This window comes from Cydia amplana, chromosome 8 (assembly GCF_948474715.1).
Source record: "Cydia amplana chromosome 8, ilCydAmpl1.1, whole genome shotgun sequence".
NCBI lineage: Eukaryota > Metazoa > Arthropoda > Insecta > Lepidoptera > Tortricidae > Cydia > Cydia amplana.
In genome coordinates, this window is record NC_086076.1 from 19,864,200 (window position 1) to 19,882,155 (window position 17,956).

The 17,956-nt window shown below is 42.0% G+C and overlaps 2 protein-coding genes across 2 annotated transcripts; both read left to right on the forward strand.

Moving 5' to 3' along the window:
* The first annotated feature begins 8,392 nt into the window (after positions 1–8,392).
* LOC134650522 (cytochrome P450 4C1-like) lies at positions 8,393–13,534 on the forward strand. Its single transcript, XM_063505478.1, has 6 exons — positions 8,393–8,640; positions 9,512–9,601; positions 9,799–9,912; positions 12,037–12,222; positions 12,774–12,970; positions 13,409–13,534. The coding sequence occupies exons 1-6, from the start codon at positions 8,484–8,486 to the stop codon at positions 13,532–13,534; spliced, it is 870 nt and encodes a 289-aa protein (XP_063361548.1). The 5' UTR covers positions 8,393–8,483.
* Positions 13,535–13,784: 250 nt separating this feature from the next.
* LOC134650523 (probable cytochrome P450 313a1) lies at positions 13,785–17,640 on the forward strand. The gene is made up of 4 exons (XM_063505479.1): positions 13,785–14,032; positions 14,562–14,713; positions 15,315–15,494; positions 17,408–17,640. The coding sequence occupies exons 1-4, from the start codon at positions 13,785–13,787 to the stop codon at positions 17,638–17,640; spliced, it is 813 nt and encodes a 270-aa protein (XP_063361549.1).
* Positions 17,641–17,956: the final 316 nt, after the last annotated feature.

Consider the following 17,956-nt stretch of genomic DNA (forward strand, 5'->3'; position numbering starts at 1 on the left):
GAACCTTACCTGTTTATGCTGTTTACTATCGGCTTTCGCCGAATCCGCGTCGATAAGTATGGGGAGACCCTTACGTTTTGAAATAGAGTGCTCGTCGCGGTCTGCCCTGCGAGTCCAAAAATATCAAGATGTGAGCTCCAAAAATGCGACCGAATCGCCCGAACCTAGAACCCGCATTAGTTGATGGCTCCTCTGCCCTGTCGGTGACGATCGTTGCTCGTGTCGTCGTCTATAGTCGGCGCGGTCCCGCTCGCCCGTGGCCGACTCCGTGACGCCCTACCTGATAAAAAAAAGCGGCCAAGTGCGAGTCGGACTCGCCCATGAAGGGTTCCGTATTTAGGCGATTTATGACGTATTAAAAAAAAACTACTTGCTAGATCTCGTTCAAACCAATTTTCGGTGGAAGTTTACATGGTAATGTACATCATATATTTTTTTTAGTTTTATCATTCTCTTATTTTAGAAGTTAGGGGGGGGGGACACACATTTTACCACTTTGGAAGTGTCTCTCGCGCAAACTATTGAGTTTAGAAAAAAATGATATTAGAAACCTCAATATCATTTTTGAAGACCTATCCTATATATAGATACCCCACACGTATGGGTATGATGAAAAAAAAAATTTTGAGTTTCAGTTCGAAGTATGGGGAACCCCAAAAATTTATTGTTTTTTTTCTATTTTTGTGTGAAAATCTTAATGCGGTTCACAGAATACATCTACTTACCAAGTTTCAACAGTATAGTTCTTATAGTTTCGGAGAAAAGTGGCTGTGACATACGGACGGACAGACAGACGGACAGACGGACAGACAGACAGACATGACGAATCTATAAGGGTTCCGTTTTTTGCCATTTGGCTACGGAACCCTAAAAACATACAAAATACTCGTACCTACTCTGTAGGCGTAGCTGACGCTTAGCGTAGCGTAGCTCTCGGTCGGCCGCGGCTTAACTTGGCAAGTTTTGTGCGAATGCCAAAAATTGAGGAAAAGAAACTGATCTACTGAGAGGGCATACCTATTTTTTTAAATCGACTGAATGCGTACCTGACCCTATTCTCATAACACACGGGTCGCGGGTGATCATTGGCGATGATGGACGACGACTATCGTGCTCGATAGTGTAGGGGAGCCGTACAAATGCATGTGTCTTCATCGTGCTCGTGCGGACTTTCCGTAACGTGGCCCTCTAGTTACCTACACTGCAAATCTGATTAACGCAAGCTTGATTTAAGTCTCAATCTAAAACCATAGACTAGGTATAATATCCTCTAGACTGAGTTTAGAGCAATTATTTCATGAAACCGATGCTGCCAAAAATACGGGGGTGCGGGGGGACGAGGTGAGCGAATCCCGTGCCGTGATTGGTCCGTTCAAAGACACGGACCAATCACGGCACGGGATTGACTCGAAGATGGAGTAAAACTACCGTGTAAGTGGCAGAGGGGGTAGCGTTACTATGCTCAGTCTAGAGGATTCCTAGTCTATGTCTAAAACTAACAGCCGCGGCACATTCGAACAATTTGGACGCACTTTAACGCCAGGTGAATTCGTGAATGCTCCAGATCGCAGTTGTTTGTGGCCCGAACCGAAGGTGAGGTCCATAAATATACGATCTGGGGCTTTACGAATTACCGCCCGTGGTTTGTCTAAAGTTTTACGTCTTGCCTTGGCCAGGAAGTGAGATTTTCTCCTCGCGTAGCGGGGAGAAAATCCCACTTACGGGCCTAGGGTGACGTAAAAATATTTATAAGATAAGTACTGTCCGTTTCTACTGTCTGAAGCTCCCACAGTATGCCACTGATGGGGAACCGGTCTACTGACCTGAACCCGTTTTAACAGGTATGTTTTGGTAATTTGCGTCGGAGAGCAATGCTCTAACATTTTTTATTGTCATTTTATGCATATTTTGATGTGATCTAAAAAAAACTATTATGTGACGTTCGACATAAGTTTTATCTATTTTAAAAGATTTAGTATACCTACTTACTGCATGTTTTTCTCTCAATATGTAGGTACATATACATTATACATTCATTTATAATCATTACTTTAGGTAAATACGACGAATAATTTTTAATTGAATCATGAAGGCACGAACGAATCTTATAAAATTATAAAGTATGTACCTATAGGTAGGTATCGAAAAAATCCGTGTCACACTCCTGCATACTCCAGTAGATAGAATACAATGGTAAATCCGTGCACACTCCTGCATACGCCAGTAGATAGAATATAATGGTAAATCCGTGTCACACTCCTGCATACTCCAGTAGATAGAATACAATGGTAAATCCGTGTCACACTCCTGCATACTCCAGTAGATAGAATACAATGGTAAATCCGTGTCACACTCCTGCATACTCCAGTAGATAGAATACAATGGTAAATCCGTGCACACTCCTGCATACGCCAGTAGATAGAATATAATGGTAAATCCGTGTCACACTCCTGCATACTCCAGTAGATAGAATACAATGGTAAATCCGTGTCACACTCCTGCATACTCCAGTAGATAGAATACAATGGTAAATCCGTGCACACTCCTGCATACGCCAGTAGATAGAATATAATGGTAAATCCGTGTCACACTCCTGCATACTCCAGTAGATAGAATACAATGGTAAATCCGTGTCACACTCCTGCATACTCCAGTAGATAGAATACAATGGTAAATCCGTGACACACTCCTGCATACTCCAGTAGATAGAATACAATGGTAAATGAATGTGATGACGCCCGTGTGATTGCTATGTTAAATAGATAGAACTTTTAATGCACTAGTTTTAAATATATTTTAAATCTACTTAATTTCAACGTAATTTTGATACTTACTTTTAAATAAATATTGTAGTTAAGAAACTATTTTGCCTCACTCAGTCATACATTTATTGTATGTAGGTGCCTTAATGTATGGGTGACTGAGAGCGCATTTCGCTCTTCCTAATGCTGTACATTTTTTACGTTACAAGTTGTACGGATGTTACGTAAGATTTCTTGCCAACGCGGATGAGATTAATATATGTATTTAGGAACGAGGGCTATTGAATGCGTGACAATCACTAGCTTGTAGATAAACCCAGACAAGATTCTATTTGGCCTTCGCTTCGCCATGTTGCGGATTTTGAGTGGTAGGTACTAATTTATTTTACTGGCAAAGAGTACACTTTGATAACAGACGTTGGAAGATACTTAACGAATGTCACCGATGTAAACAAGAACAAAAGATTTCGCATACATAAATAATTTTACCACAAAAATGCAAGAAAAATATTTTAAATATAACAATATATTAAATTAAAAAAAAACCGGTCAAGTGCGAGTCGCACTCGCGTTCCAAGGGTTCCGTACATTAAGTCCGACTCACGCTTGACTGCACATTTCTAATAGGTTTTCCTGTCATCTATAGGTAAAGAACTATTTTGTGTATTTTTTCAAAATTTTAGACCCAGTAGTTTCGGAGATAAGAGGGGGAATGGTCATTTTTTGCCTATTTTCTTGAATAACTGCTAAACTATTTATCCTAAAATTATAAAAAATATATATTTCAGATTCTTACAATGAGCTCTTTCATTTGATATGTAACAAGATAGAGTTTGAAAAACTTTATTTTTTAATTTTCTCATTTACTTACCCCCCAAAATGGCCTCCATATTTAAAATTCATTTATTTACGTTATATGTACGTCCATCTTTGGTTCACAAACTTCATATGTGTGCCAAATTTCAACTTAGGTAATTGGTCCAGTAGTTTCGGAGAAAATAGGCTGTGACAGACGGACGGACGGACGGACAAACAGACACGCGAGTGATCCTATTAGGATTCCGTTTTTTCGAACCCTAAAATGGTCTTCGTCCTACAATAAAGTTCAATAAATAATGTTGACATGATCGGTACTGACATTTTATTTGACTACACATGACGGACGCACATTTTTGCCATATGTAATGCATCTCGTGGCCAACTAGAATCTTGTCAGTTGTCAGGCTTTACGCTGTGTTTATATCCCAAACAAATGACAGCTCGGTTGACCAAGTTACCTACTACTCACACAATTTTGTACTCAAATGGCAGATTATATTGGACTGTCCTTTTAATATCTGGATAATAAAAACAAGGTGCATTAACCCTTTGGACGCCACGCCCATCGCGTGCAACCATGCACGAAGGTTGATATAGGCCTGTAGCCGCCGTAGGTCTAGGCTAGGGGTCGGGTACCGGCAACAGGTTTGCTCGGCTCGATGAGGATAGAGATGGTGCTGTTTTAAGAGTTCCTTTAGGTATGGGGGAAACGCGCGTTACTTCGATATTCTTTCTACCCAGAGGTTGTCTGGAAGAGATCGCTCTTTAGCGATAAGAGCGCCTGTTGTCTGCCTCTACATTTAATAAATTGTTCTTTTCTTTTGTTATTTTTTACTGAGGTGTGCCAATAAAGAGTATTCTATCTACCTATCTATCTTTTATACACTCGACCTCAAAACTATGTACACACTCAAGAACAATGAAAATAAGTCACGCTGTATGGAAATTTACATTCAAGGGGGATAATCAAGTGGGATTACCCATTTGATTGTTTTCACTGTGGTTACATTTCTCGCCTTATTCAGTATACAAACGTGCAAAAGTGTGATGTGTGTGTATTTGTCGTGGACTGTGCGCGCTTCCTGCCCTGTAGGTATTGGCTGGTGTGTAATGTGTAAGTAAGAAGTGAGCAGCTTCTGTCAGCTGTCTGTTTACAGCTTCGACTCCGTGAGTAGCTTAGGTCCTACCTTTAACCTGAGACTATAGATTTAAGTAATCATAAGTAAAAGTAGTATACGTTTTCTGCTCACATCTTCCGATAAGAAACGTGCCAATTTGTGCTTGTTGTTGAACCGTAGCAAGTATAGGTATATTTTAAGGGAACATCACCTATTTATTCCGAGGTTAGGCGTAAGCTAAGATAAATGTTTTACTCGCTGTTACGAGTAAGATAAGATGGTGCTTTATATTGAATGTTTATTATGCGGTAGGTAGCTTCAATGTGCTCTATAGCGATTATATATATTTACCTGTAATGTTTTATTATGTTAGTTTTAATCTTTACCTACTTATGTTAGAGTACCTACTGCGAGGCGTGAAACTAAATGTGTGCAAGAAGTGCACGCCGAAACGCACAAAAATAATCCAAAAACGTTATCATTTTGTACGCTTTGATATCAAATAAAATAAATGAAAAGCGCTTTTATAAAAGTGTAAAGGAAGATATTGTTAGTTTATGGATTCACTAACAATGTGCGAAATATCTGTTGGTAGGTGTATATCGGGCAACGAGGCAGTCGGCCACGAGTGCGATCATGGATGCTGGTCACATAGGTACCTAGCTGTTACCTGCGAAACGCATTTAATACTACAATTATATATTAATCAGTAAAGTTACCTGTTCTTATTGTTTGTGAATAAATATATATCACTAAGACTTACAAGGTATAGTCCGACAAGAAATTATAGAAAATTATTGAGGGCGCCACTTCCTAATACGTAACTGATGTCGCATGACGTAAAATGCTTAAACATGGCACATGGCAACTATTTAGTATAGATTTATTAGTTCCATTTTATTTAATTTCTATTATTTTATGTCGCAATATACAGCAGTTACTTGAAGCCTAAAAACCTAGTATCATAAATTATTCATAACTGACATGATGTTGTAATGAAAGTTCTTGTGCACCAGCGTAACGTAGCGTGTAATATAAAAACTTCGAATCACGGGGAAACATTGATCATCGAATTTTAAACTATAGCTGGTCAACCAAATCTTGTCAGTAAAAAAAGGCGCGAAATTCAAATTTTCTATGGGACGATATCCCTTCGCGCCTACATTTTTCAAATTTGCCGCCTTTTTCTACTGTCAAGATCTGGTTGACCAGCTATATAAGGAACTGCACAAGTTTTGGGAGCCCAGTTTACTGGTATAATGAATTTTGTTACTTTACTGACAAACCGAACTGTGTACTCGTGGCTACTGATAAGACTTGATCGCTTTAACTCGATATTATGTTTATTATATAACTAGGTACAATATATTTTTATAGTAGGTACATACGTAGGATATGACTGTATACGTAGTTTTATCTCCCTTCCTCCCTGCGACTGCAGTTTGTGTACGTAAAGATATACATATGTACATTTATTGATAAACGCCCCCGTGCGCGTTGAAGGGTCTGCCATCTTGTGGTCTCAATCGGAAACATAAACGTGTAGAATGTAGATGGCAGCACTCTTGCTTTGGCGTGAAGTGTTAATGTAGCTACATGTTTATGTTTCCGATTCAGGTATAAATGTAATAGCAACGATGTTTGAAAGTATATCTACTAAAATAAGTTAATGTCACAACTTCCTAGAGCTATATAAGACAGGGATGAAATTAAATAATGTTTACATTTATTACGTGTTTTATTTAGGATACCGACCTATCTACTTATGTACCTACTCCACTCGCGGCATCTGGCAGACCTTATGTTATGATGCATTCTTTGTTAGAAAACTAAATACCTTATTTGGAACAACGTAACGTACGTAAAACGTTCTTGTGCATTTGCTTCGAGACTTTAAGAGCCCATCAACGTGCACACTAGCGCCACTGCTAAAGAATCGTGATTATTTAAATTTAACGAAAAATATTTTGAAAAAAAGGGGGCCGCTACGTACTGTATCTTGTATTAAAGTACCTTTTGAATACATCAAACTAGTTTCTATGTTGCTGGATTCGTCAGTCTATGAACTCGAAACAAAAACGGCCGTTTTAACTTTGGACGCATAGATTGACGAATCCAGCAACATAGAAACTATAGTTTGATGTATTCAAAGGGTACTTTAATACAAGATACAGTACGTAGCGTTAAATTTAAATAATGACGATTATTTAGCAGTGGCGCTAGTGTGCAAGTTGATGGGCTCTTAAAGTGGAGATTAGGATTAGGTACGGACGAGAAGCAGCTGGAACGGATGTTATGCAAGAGGCTCAAGTGCAACGAACAGAAATGAAAGAGGCATAGTACTTACCTACTGTACCTAGTCTGTGACCTAGGCATGGCATAAGTACACCGTTGGCCGAAAATTACAAGAACATGATTCAATACTTTTTAAATGTAGGTAGTAGGTAAATAAAAATATGACATGTCAAACCATATGAAAATTATATCAGTATTAACCTTTTGGACGCCAATGACCGATATATCCGCACCGTAGGTTCAACGCCAAAGACTGATTAATCGGTCACAGACCACAGAGCAACATAGACCTACGTGCATATGCATAGAGTGCAATTTCAGTTTTGACACTTCGGTGACGTGGCGTCAGCGTGACAGCTTTTGTGTTTGACACGGCGTCGAAAAGGTTAATGTAGTCTAAGGGTCCCAACTTCCCAAGACTCCTGGAGAAACGAAATCCTGTTGAGGCTACAGGCTTTGCCACCACTATGGGTCCTCACGAAGTCACGAACCATACCTTGGCCTGACGTTCTCTTCGTCGTACATACACGTGCAACTTTTCGAGGTGCCTCACGTAGTCGACAATAAGGTTTAAGAATGGTCCTGTGTGGACCATTCCTACATATACACAACATGCACCTTGTCCATTCGACCCTAAAAGGCCCCAGTCCGTGGCACTTTCCGCTACGGGTAAGGTAGCAGTATAGCGCTGCGTTTGAAATGCTATACTGTTAAAGAACAAACTCAATTGTTATTATATTTTGCACGTGGCAGCATGGTGATGACGCGTCACTGACGCATCGCCCGCGCGCGCGCGCTTGCAACCGCGGAGGTCAACGCATCCGCATCAATATTCATCACCTTCAGTTCGTTTAACGTAGTACATACATACCTAAATTACAAAATTGGCCAAGAGCATATCGGGCAATACTCGATGTAGGGTTCTGAAGATGCCCTAGCTTCCGTCATAATAGGCGAATTTAATTTATTTATTTATTTTTTTTATTTTATTTTATTTTATTTTAGTACATGGAAAACCAACAGCGCTACATATATCCAGAAATTACAATAGAATCACAGAGCCAATTATAGGTTCTCATTATCATTAGGGGTTTTTGCAGGATACCACAGACCTAGAATCCGCGCTCGCGATGCAGGATACAGAACAAGCAAAAGTAAGTAGGTATTTTCATTGGACTATTACCCTGGTTTTCTCTAAGAGACGGAAACCACACAGCAAGCATACTGTACCTCTATGCCAAATTTTAGCCTTTTACTATTTATTAGGTACTACCCTAATAGTACCTACTTAACGGTAACTGAGCTAAGCCGCCCACTTAAAGGGTTCCTGTTCCTAGCTGACTACGGAACCCTAAAAATTATCATTTTTGTTAAACAATCCTCCTCAAATTTTGTTAATCGATTCATTTTGAGAACAATCATCGATCTGAAGGGTGTCTCGCTGCGCTGACGCGAGTGGTAACTGTCGAAGAGCTGTGAAACCCTCAGGATGCTGTGGCAGCTGGTGGTGGTGGCGCTGACGCTGGCGGGGCTGCACTACCGCTGGCGCCGGCGCGCCATATACCGCCTGCACGCGGCGCTGGCCGCCGACCTGCCCAGCTACCCCCTCGTGGGGCACACCACCTTACTAGTCGGCACTGATGAAGGTATACACCGGAGCATTCACATTATATTACATATACCGTTGGTTAAAAATAGCAGGAAAATGTATGGGTCTCGCCGGTACAGTCAGCAGCAGAAGTTGCTAAGCGGGCGAGGTGTTCACAATTACCTTGACGCGCTCTTATTCCCTTTACAATAAAGTCGCGTCAAGATCATTTTGAACACCTCGCCCGCTTAGCAACTTCTGCTGCTGACTGTACCTATCTATGTATATTATCCTGTAATTCCCGTGTATATATAGCTACCAATATAGAAGGATTAAAAGTTACAATAACCCAGTTTCTGCAGTAATGAAACTGCTGGAGTGGAATCGTTTACGTATTCGCACGTCTTTCGATCGGTGGCGAGTATGAAGTCAAAGTATCTCAATGCTATAGATGGCGTTAGCAACCACCAGTTCCCAATTGAATTGGTACATTACGCAGATCTTGGAGATTGCAACAAGAATTTAAATTCTAGAGAGATTATTTCGTAAACTAAGTTAACTAGGCTGCCCAAAATTAGGCGAGCAGCAGCTCCTCCAAGAGCAGGCATGCTTACCGTCTCTTGGTGAAACTCTATAAGGGAAGGTGAACAAGGTATGTAGAACACAATCATTAATAAGCGTATTAGTTATGTAATAAATTTAAGGATAGGTATACAGCTGCGTACTTCGATTACATATTAGGTAGGTATTTATATTATAATGAATGCTCAAAGAAACCTATAGGTGGTAGTGGTACCAAAGAGTAAAGTAATTGGTAGTACCTACACCTTACGCCATCTAGTGACGAAAGGATTAAGTTTCCAAATATTAATATTTTTAAGCCAAATTGAACGCCGACGATATACGCAAAAGCCTTTGTGTATTCGCAGATCGGATGAAGGCGTTTCAGCTGATCGGACGCACAGCGCTGCGGCAGGGCGGGCTGGCATCTGCCTGGATGCTCAACCGACTCTACGTGGGTAAGTGTAAGGGCTGCAGTGTTCTCCAGGACGGGTGCAGGCGTTCCAGCTGCGACCGGGCGGGCTGACCAGCGCCTGGATGCTCAACCGACTCTATTGTGGGTAAGATACAGGATTTTATACCCATTCTCTTTCAAAGTGAGATATTAAACATCGAGAGCAATGTAAAAACTACGTAAAAGTGACATTGTTCGCAGTGGTGGCGGACGCTGAGGTGGCGGGCGTGGTGGCGCGGCGCTGCCTCGACAAGGACGAGGCAACCATGGGCTTCATCCGCACGCTGCTCGGCAACGGCAGCATCTTCGCGCCAGGTACCTAGACAAGTGTGTGTGTGTGGACAGGAACTGACAAAGTTAGTTTTCGGGAGGAACGAAGCTCACGGCCTGGCTGTGCGGTAACGAACTGCTGGAATTTAGACCGCGGGTACTCCGGTATCGCTCGGTCGTTTAATATGCTGTAGAGTGTAGAACAAGCACAGCACCCTGAGGCACCTGCGTCATTATGCGTGAGAAATGAATGTCTGAGATTCTGTGAGGTGATGGATGCGAGGCCTACATCCGTTAAGGTGTAATTGTGGATGTGATAAGGGACTATAGTGATTTTTAATTGTGTTATTTGTAATTGTTTGTTTGTACCTGATTGTTATTCGTACCTAATAGTTATATGATATGTACCTGCTACCTGCTTGGTATACATATGTTAATGTTAAGTTTCATGGCGCATTGCATCTGTCTGTAAGGTCATGTAAACATTTTTCAAATAAATACATAAATTATACCTATATGTATTCGAACAATAGGCCAATGAACTTGCTAGAAATAACATGGAATTACTTAATAATGTGTCTTAAGCAGTAAACAGATATGTGTATAGAGAAAGACAAATATTCATGTCATGTGAGTTAAAATATGTTAAAACTAAAAGCAGTTGTTCTTTGAATTTCGTTCGCGTAATTTAATCGGGTCGCCGCCGGGTCACGGTCACGGCGACGCGCGTACTACTTATAGCATATAATGTCTAAAAGTCTATTTTTTTATTCGGTAGACTGAAATGACAGTTAATAGTATGAAATGACATTTCATGTTCATACAATTAACTGTCATTTCAGTCTACGGAATAAAAAAATAGACTTTAGTTACTATTATTTTGCCTATAGGTACATTTATTTTATTCAAATATATATTTAGTTACTATAAACACGCACGTACAGCTGTACTACGTGTTTTAAATTTTTTATTCGGTAGACTGAAATGACAGTTAATAGTATGAAATGACATTTCATGTTCATACAATTAACTGTCATTTCAGTCTACGGAATAAAAAAATAGACTTTAGTTACTATTATTTTGCCTATAGGTACATTTATTTTATTCAAATATATATTTAGTTACTATAAACACGCACGTACAGCTGTACTACGTGTTTTAAATTTTTTATTCGGTAGACTGAAATGACAGTTAATAGTATGAAATGACATTTCATGTTCATACAATTAACTGTCATTTCAGTCTACGGAATAAAAAAATAGACTTTAGTTACTATTATTTTGCCTATAGGTACATTTATTTTATTCAAATATATATTTAGTTACTATAAACACGCACGTACAGCTGTACTACGTGTTTTAAATAAAGTAGTCTTGTTTATGTTTAAATATTATGCAGACACAGAAACGTCCGGGTGCTCGCAAGTCGCACTGTCATCTTTAAACTTAAGTCATTGTCAATCAATAGAGGTGACAACAGGCCACAGGGTGACATTTATTGGGCATTATAGTTCGTTTTTTTTAGCATTAGAAATAAGGTAAACAATCTTGATGTGTCTTTTAATTGAAAAACACATTTTAAAAATAAGTTACGGCAAATATGTAACAATTATGAATCTAATACGATCATTTATATTCTTCTGCTTTCATAAGTAATAGTTACTGATTTTTAAAAAGCGTTTTTCAATTAAAAGACATGTCAAGATCGCTTACCTTCTTTCAAGTTCTTTCTAATGCTAAAAAAACGAACTATAGAATGTCAAGAACTAGGGTTTTTAAAGTGTCATTCAATAGAACTTGCTAACTATGTAAACAAAAGTTACTAGTAAATTGACAGTCAGTGTCAATTTTAGTATGGCGGTTTGTTTACATAGTTAGCAAGTTCTACTGAATGACATTTTAAGTAACTTAACTACATGTACATATGTATAGGTATACCTAGTATGAATTATCTGAAATGATTTTTTGGCTTCAATCAAATCGGCTTCATAGGGTCATTACCCACTAGGCCACAGACCGGCATAATTTAATATTATGTATTTTATTTTCATTTTGTCTCATGTATTGATATTTTACTGCATGTTAGGTACTAAATTTTAATGAAAAATACCTATGCAGCTTTACTTTGCAATATTATAGTTTGTTTGTGAATGATCATTTTGATCGTCAGTGGAAATTTGGCGTCCGCGGCGCAAGATTCTCGCGCCGGTGTTCGGCGTGCGGCGCGTGGCGGCGTTCGTCGGCGTGTTCGACCGGCACGCCGCCGCCGCCGCCGACCAGCTGCGCGCGCACGCCGGCGCCGGTGACTTCTCGCTCTGGGACACGCTCAGCGCGTACACATTCGACGCCGTTTGCGGTAACTAACTACACCTCAGTAATCAGTATAACTACAGATGCATGGTAAAATAAAACCATGGTAAAAAAAATTAGGGATTATAACAGATGGTACTTATTACCTCTAAAAAAAGTACAGTGAACATTGCGCAACTGGTTTAGTTTGCTGGCCGAAAGCAGGTAGGCTCGTACTTATGAGTGTAATGGAAATTGGGAAGCATGACGAACACAAGAGTGGCTTTCTAGGTTTGTTAAGTAAACTATGTACCGATCCATAGAGAAAAAAACTACTCGATGCTAGATGTCGACACTGAAAATAATAGTCTTTTTGGTACCAAAACTGATGTATGGAGTGAGCACTCTCGTCTTACTATATTTCTCTATGACCGATCTGGCGAAGATTGGTCACATCTGACTGTGGGGATCTTTCCCTTTTACTCCAAGGCGTAATTAGAGTGACAGAGACAGATGCCCGTAACTTGCGAACTTCGATTTTCGCGGTTATAGCCCTGATTGATACAATGTGGATTGTGTCGACGTTTATGTTTTGGCTAATACGTTGAGTATTCGCAGAGACAACGCTGGGCGTGCAGCTGCGGTCGCAGGGCGGCGCGCCGCACCCGTTCCTGCGCGCGTTCGCGGGCGCGCAGCGCGAGCTGGCGCGCCGCATGTGCGCGCCGTGGCTCTACCCCGACCTGCTGTACCGCGCGCTGCCGCCGCACCGCCGCTTCGTGCGCTACCGCACCCAGATACACCACTTCATAGATGAGGTGATGACACTCTATGAGACAATCGCAACTTTATTGCCGCAAAGCGTTAACATTTATCAAATCTATTTATCTTAACTACCTATTCTAACATTTCTAACTGCCAACATAACAAAGTCAACTCGTAGGAAGAGCATACTTCAAGGCGCACTTCATTATCAAACGTGGAAAGTATTGAAACTCTGTACGTGTATAAGTACAACACCCAGCTCCATTCGGTGGTGAGTAGAAAAACTAATCTGTATTCATTGTTGATGCTAGATAGCGCTAGTAACCGGTTCCCATTCTCCTCGTTAAGTCCTTGATTTGATGAGCAAGTATTTCATTGTCTACGAATGTATATGTAGGTACTAATTACGCTGGATAGATACAACTTCGTTAGGCCCTAATACTTCTTTAAAATCAACACATTTCATTACAACCTTTACCCTTGTATTGCAGATAATAAGGGACAAGCAAAATTCAATGTCAGCACTACAAAATAAAGGCAAGTTGAGACCCGAGAGTCATTTCTCTATGAACCTTATTTTTGACAACTACGTACTAGGAAATAATGAGTCGCAATAAATGGTACAGTATATGTATATAGATATATGCTGGTAATCTGTAATGGCTCCTCTACACTATCGGCGCGGCGATGATAGACGATGGCCGACGGGCACGGTGGTGTAGCCTTGTAGAGCATACTCGGCAGTCCCCTCCCCGCGTCGTCGTCTATCATCGCCTGCGACCCGTGAGTTGTCGGTTTTTGGGCACGCGTCAAAAGGGAATCGCCGGGTGGTTGCGTGGTACAGGCGATCATGTGGATGCTCGCACGATGTGTAGGGGAGGGATATATAATACCCGTACTGTACATATTGCAGACTCGGTGAGCGCGGACACGGACAGCGGGCCCGCGAGCTTCCTGGAGCTGATGCTGCGCGGCGGCGAGTACTCGGCGCGGGAGCTGCGCGAGGAGGTGATGGTGCTGGTGATGGCCGGCTCCGACACCACCGCCCTCGGCGCCGCCTTCGCGCTGCTCATGCTGGCCAAACACCCGCCAGTGCAGGACCGGCTGCGCCGAGAGTGACTATCCCATACGTACCTACCTACTGTACCAAGAGTAGCCGATATTCTCAATGTAGCTCATAGTACCCACAGCTGTGTATATCTTATCCCACGGAGCTCTCCCTCTCTGTGGAGCATCAATCACAGAAAGAGAGTAAAGTTTCCTAAAAACAAGGGAGCTCGTGGACCGCTCCTAGGATCACTCAAAACTTAAAACATCACAATTTTTAATGGTTTACAGTTTATAGTGCTGCACGATTGCAGCCCTGGGTTTTATTAATCAGCCGTTCGGATAGTCGGCTCCGATGATTGACGTAGGTATAAATATAGATAGAGCCGGGGCGAGATTCGTACTCGACTGACCGCATTCTCATATAAAAATAAAATCCACGTCAGCGTTTGTTAATAAACACAGTACCTATCGGTATGTTCTCGGGGCCGCGGTGAAGGTTAGGACCGGTGGTAGTTTTTGACATTCATTAAGCGCGTTATTATAATATGCCTAAAATGATGAGTGAAGATGTAACTTTGAGTTAACTCCGTGCAGGTTGCGGGAGGTGGCGGGCGCCGGCGGCGGCGCGGTGTCGGCGGCGGCGCTGGCGCGGCTCGGGTACCTGGACGCCGTGGTGCGCGAGGCGCTGCGCCTCTACCCGCCCGTGCCCGTCACCGTGCGCGAGGTGCGCGACGACCTCGCCCTGCGTAACTGGCCCTTCTTCTCACTCTCACCACAAAATAGATACAGTACAGAAGTCAATCACATGTATGTACTTCACTTTTCATACCTACGCTCGGCGGTCGCTCTAGGGTTGTCGACTATGATTTATGCACAAAAAACTATCGTAGTGACGTGATAGTGGCACTCGTATCTAGTAGTGGCCGGGGCGGGGTGCATAGGTACCTACCTACCTAACTGTTCTGTTTAACGTTAAAACGAACCATCGAAATACAAGCAGATACTTACTTCTCTGAAACCACTGGTAGCTTAAAAAACGACAATGCATCGTTTTATGTTGAATTCAAACGACCGTCCACTGAACAGTTATAATAACTTTTTTTTGTTTCTCCATTATTGCACAAAAAAGTTGACAGACGCGTGTCTCAAGCGGATGGCACTCGCGCTCGCACCGGTCCCAACCGGTCCGAGATATCGTGTCCGTGAGCAGTGTCTGTGTGCGTTGCTCGAGCGCACTTTGTATGTAGATTGATTTCTGTACTGCATCTATTTTGTGCTCTCACTAATGGGCGGGCCGTTCTCGAGCTTGTGGCGGTGTGTGTGACGGTGGCGCTGCTCGTGTTGCAGCGGGCGGGCTGGTGCTGCCGGCGGGCGTGGCGGTGCTGCTGAACACCTGGGCGACGCACCGCAGCGCCGCGCACTGGGGCGCCGACGCCGACGCCTTCCGCCCCGAGCGCTTCCTGGAGGCGCCGCCGCGCCACCCCGCGCAGTTCATGCCCTTCGGCTACTCCGCGAGGAACTGCCTCGGTAACGTACTTAGGGCCGGTTGCACCGTCCGCGCGTGACAGCCTGATCGACGTCGGCCGGCGCGCCCCGGCGCTTCACTGTGAAACTTTCGATACGATACATTTTAGCGAACTCTTTAACGATGACTAAAGTTTGGTGCGACCGACCCTAAGTATATGTATGCTTCGAGTCTAGGTACACTATACCGGCGGTGGGTCCGCTGGGTCGGCGATAGTCACTAGTCGCTCGAGCTATATGTACTTACCTACACTCGACCGTGTGGTTTCGAGTCTAGATAGTATTGAATCTAGCCTACTGGTTTTTCCGGCTTGAGGAATGTAACGAGTGCTATAATTTATACACAGTCTTGTCCAGTAAAGACCGTGAGTTGGACGTCTTTCATTGAACGCTCTCATTATTAATGATTAGGGGATCTATACAGGGTGGATTTTCTTTTTGGGTCAGTGAGGGCAGCTATGAGATCCCGTGCTGCTACGAGAAAACGGTCTTAGAAGACCTTCCCTCGATTTCAAATTAATGAAGATTGGCTTTTACAGATTTTGGAAAAAACATACAGGGTGCGAGAAAAAGGTCATTTTTGACAAACTTTTTTTTTGATGCCATTCGATCCCATTCCTATTGAGGATCAAAAGCTTGTATGGAACCAAAAAAAAATTTCCGGCTAGAAAAGCCACAAATCGAGGAAAACTTTTCCCATACAATTTGTATGAAAATGAAAACTCTTATTTTTCACATGCTATTTTTGTATGCCAATCGATTCCATTCCTATCCAGTATCAATAGTTCCTTTGGGGTCAACTTACGGTAATGTACTAAAAAGCCACAAATTAAAGAAAACTTTTTCCATACATTTACTATGGAGAAAATGTGAAATTTAATTCACAGTTTTCTATCTGCCCAATCAGTCCTGTTACATTTAAGAACCATAATACTGTATGAAGACATTGCTGTAGGACTGATGGGCGAGGTAGAAAATTGTGAATAAAATTTCACATTTTCTCCATAGTAAATGTATGGAGTAAGTTTTTATTAATTTGTGGCTTTTTAGTACATTACCGTAAGTTGATCCCTAGGAAACAATTGATACTGGATAGGAATGGAATCGATTGGCATACAAAAATAGCATGTGAAAAATAAAAGTCTTCATTTTCATACAAATTGTATGGGAAAAGTTTTCCTCGATTTGTGGCTTTTCTAGCCGGAAATTTTTTTTTGCTTCCATTCAAGCTTTTGATCCTCAATAGGAATGGGGTCGATTGGCATCAAAAAAAAAGTTTGTCAAAAATTACCTTTTTCTCGCACCCTGTATGTTTTTTCCAAAATCTGTAAAAGCCAATCTTCATTAATTTGAAATCGAGGGAAGGTCTTCTAAGACCGTTTTCTCGTAGCAGCACGGGATCTGGTAGCTGCCCTCACTGACCCAAAAAGAAAATCCACCCTGTATAATGTCATCTCTATATAATTATCATGATACGTCCATATTTACCACACAGCACGCATGCACAGTAGGTAATATGGGGTTTTAGTGAAAATGTTATATTTTTATGTCTAAAGCTTTGGTTTACTCCGAAAGCGGTGCCGTCATATAGCGGACGCCTAAAGACGGCAGTACAAATGGCTTCACCGCTATCAAATAAAACGTTCACGAAACTATCGACACCGTCAAGACGGCCGTCATGCAAATGGCGCTTTTGCATGACGGCCGTCTTGGCGTTGACCGCTTTTTCACGTTACGGTGTCAATCACCGCCCTCTAGGAAACCGCGCCATTCGGTTTACCTACATAGACATCGCCGTTCTAGTGACGTCCAACAAACCAAAATTTTGTCAAAATAATTTGATTTGTTTCCAAAGTTGAGTAGACCTTCTAAGATAAATGTGTTGTATTTGTATGGCGTACCGTACGTGTGCGCAGGTTCCCAGTACGCGATGCTGGCGATGAAGACGGTGCTGGCGCGCTCGCTGCTGCACCTGCGCGTGTTGCGGCCGACCGGCGCGCCCGCCGCCTCCGGCTACACCGCCGCCTCCGGCTGCACCGCCGCCTCCGGCTACACCGCCGACGACGCCGACGCGCCGCTGCGAGTCAAGTTCGACATCGCCATGAAGCACGTTGACAACTACATGGTGCGAGTGGAACTCGTGGACTAGAAATAGATTCATCTAGGTAATTAAGAGGCCGGTATCGATTTTAGTCGCAAAAATGTATAATTGATAGATTTAGTCAATGGAATTGTACACCTTTTGTTACGTAATAGAAATAACAAGTACTGGTATCTACTAGTGGCTCTGTGAGCTGTAGACCTCGCGAGCAGAGCTTAAAACTGAATAAATGTATGGCAAAAATATTTATTAAAATATAGGTATAGTACATGTAATATAAACAAAAAATTAAAAACTACATAAAGCTACAAACTAAAATTAAACGAATACGCTTAACCCGCGCTTAATAAATAAAAAATACGAA

Coding starts and splice junctions, on each gene's coding strand:
- LOC134650522 (XM_063505478.1), top strand. CDS start 8,484: ATGCTGTGGCAGCTGGTGGTGGTGGCGCTGACGCTGGCGGGGCTGCAC. Junction 8,641..9,511: donor ACTAGTCGGCACTGATGAAG/GTATACACCGGA, acceptor GTGTATTCGCAG/ATCGGATGAAGGCGTTTCAG. Junction 9,913..12,036: donor CGGCAGCATCTTCGCGCCAG/GTACCTAGACAA, acceptor TTTGATCGTCAG/TGGAAATTTGGCGTCCGCGG.
- LOC134650523 (XM_063505479.1), top strand. CDS start 13,785: ATGTGTAGGGGAGGGATATATAATACCCGTACTGTACATATTGCAGAC. Junction 14,033..14,561: donor CAGGACCGGCTGCGCCGAGA/GTGACTATCCCA, acceptor AACTCCGTGCAG/GTTGCGGGAGGTGGCGGGCG. Junction 14,714..15,314: donor GCGCGACGACCTCGCCCTGC/GTAACTGGCCCT, acceptor CTCGTGTTGCAG/CGGGCGGGCTGGTGCTGCCG.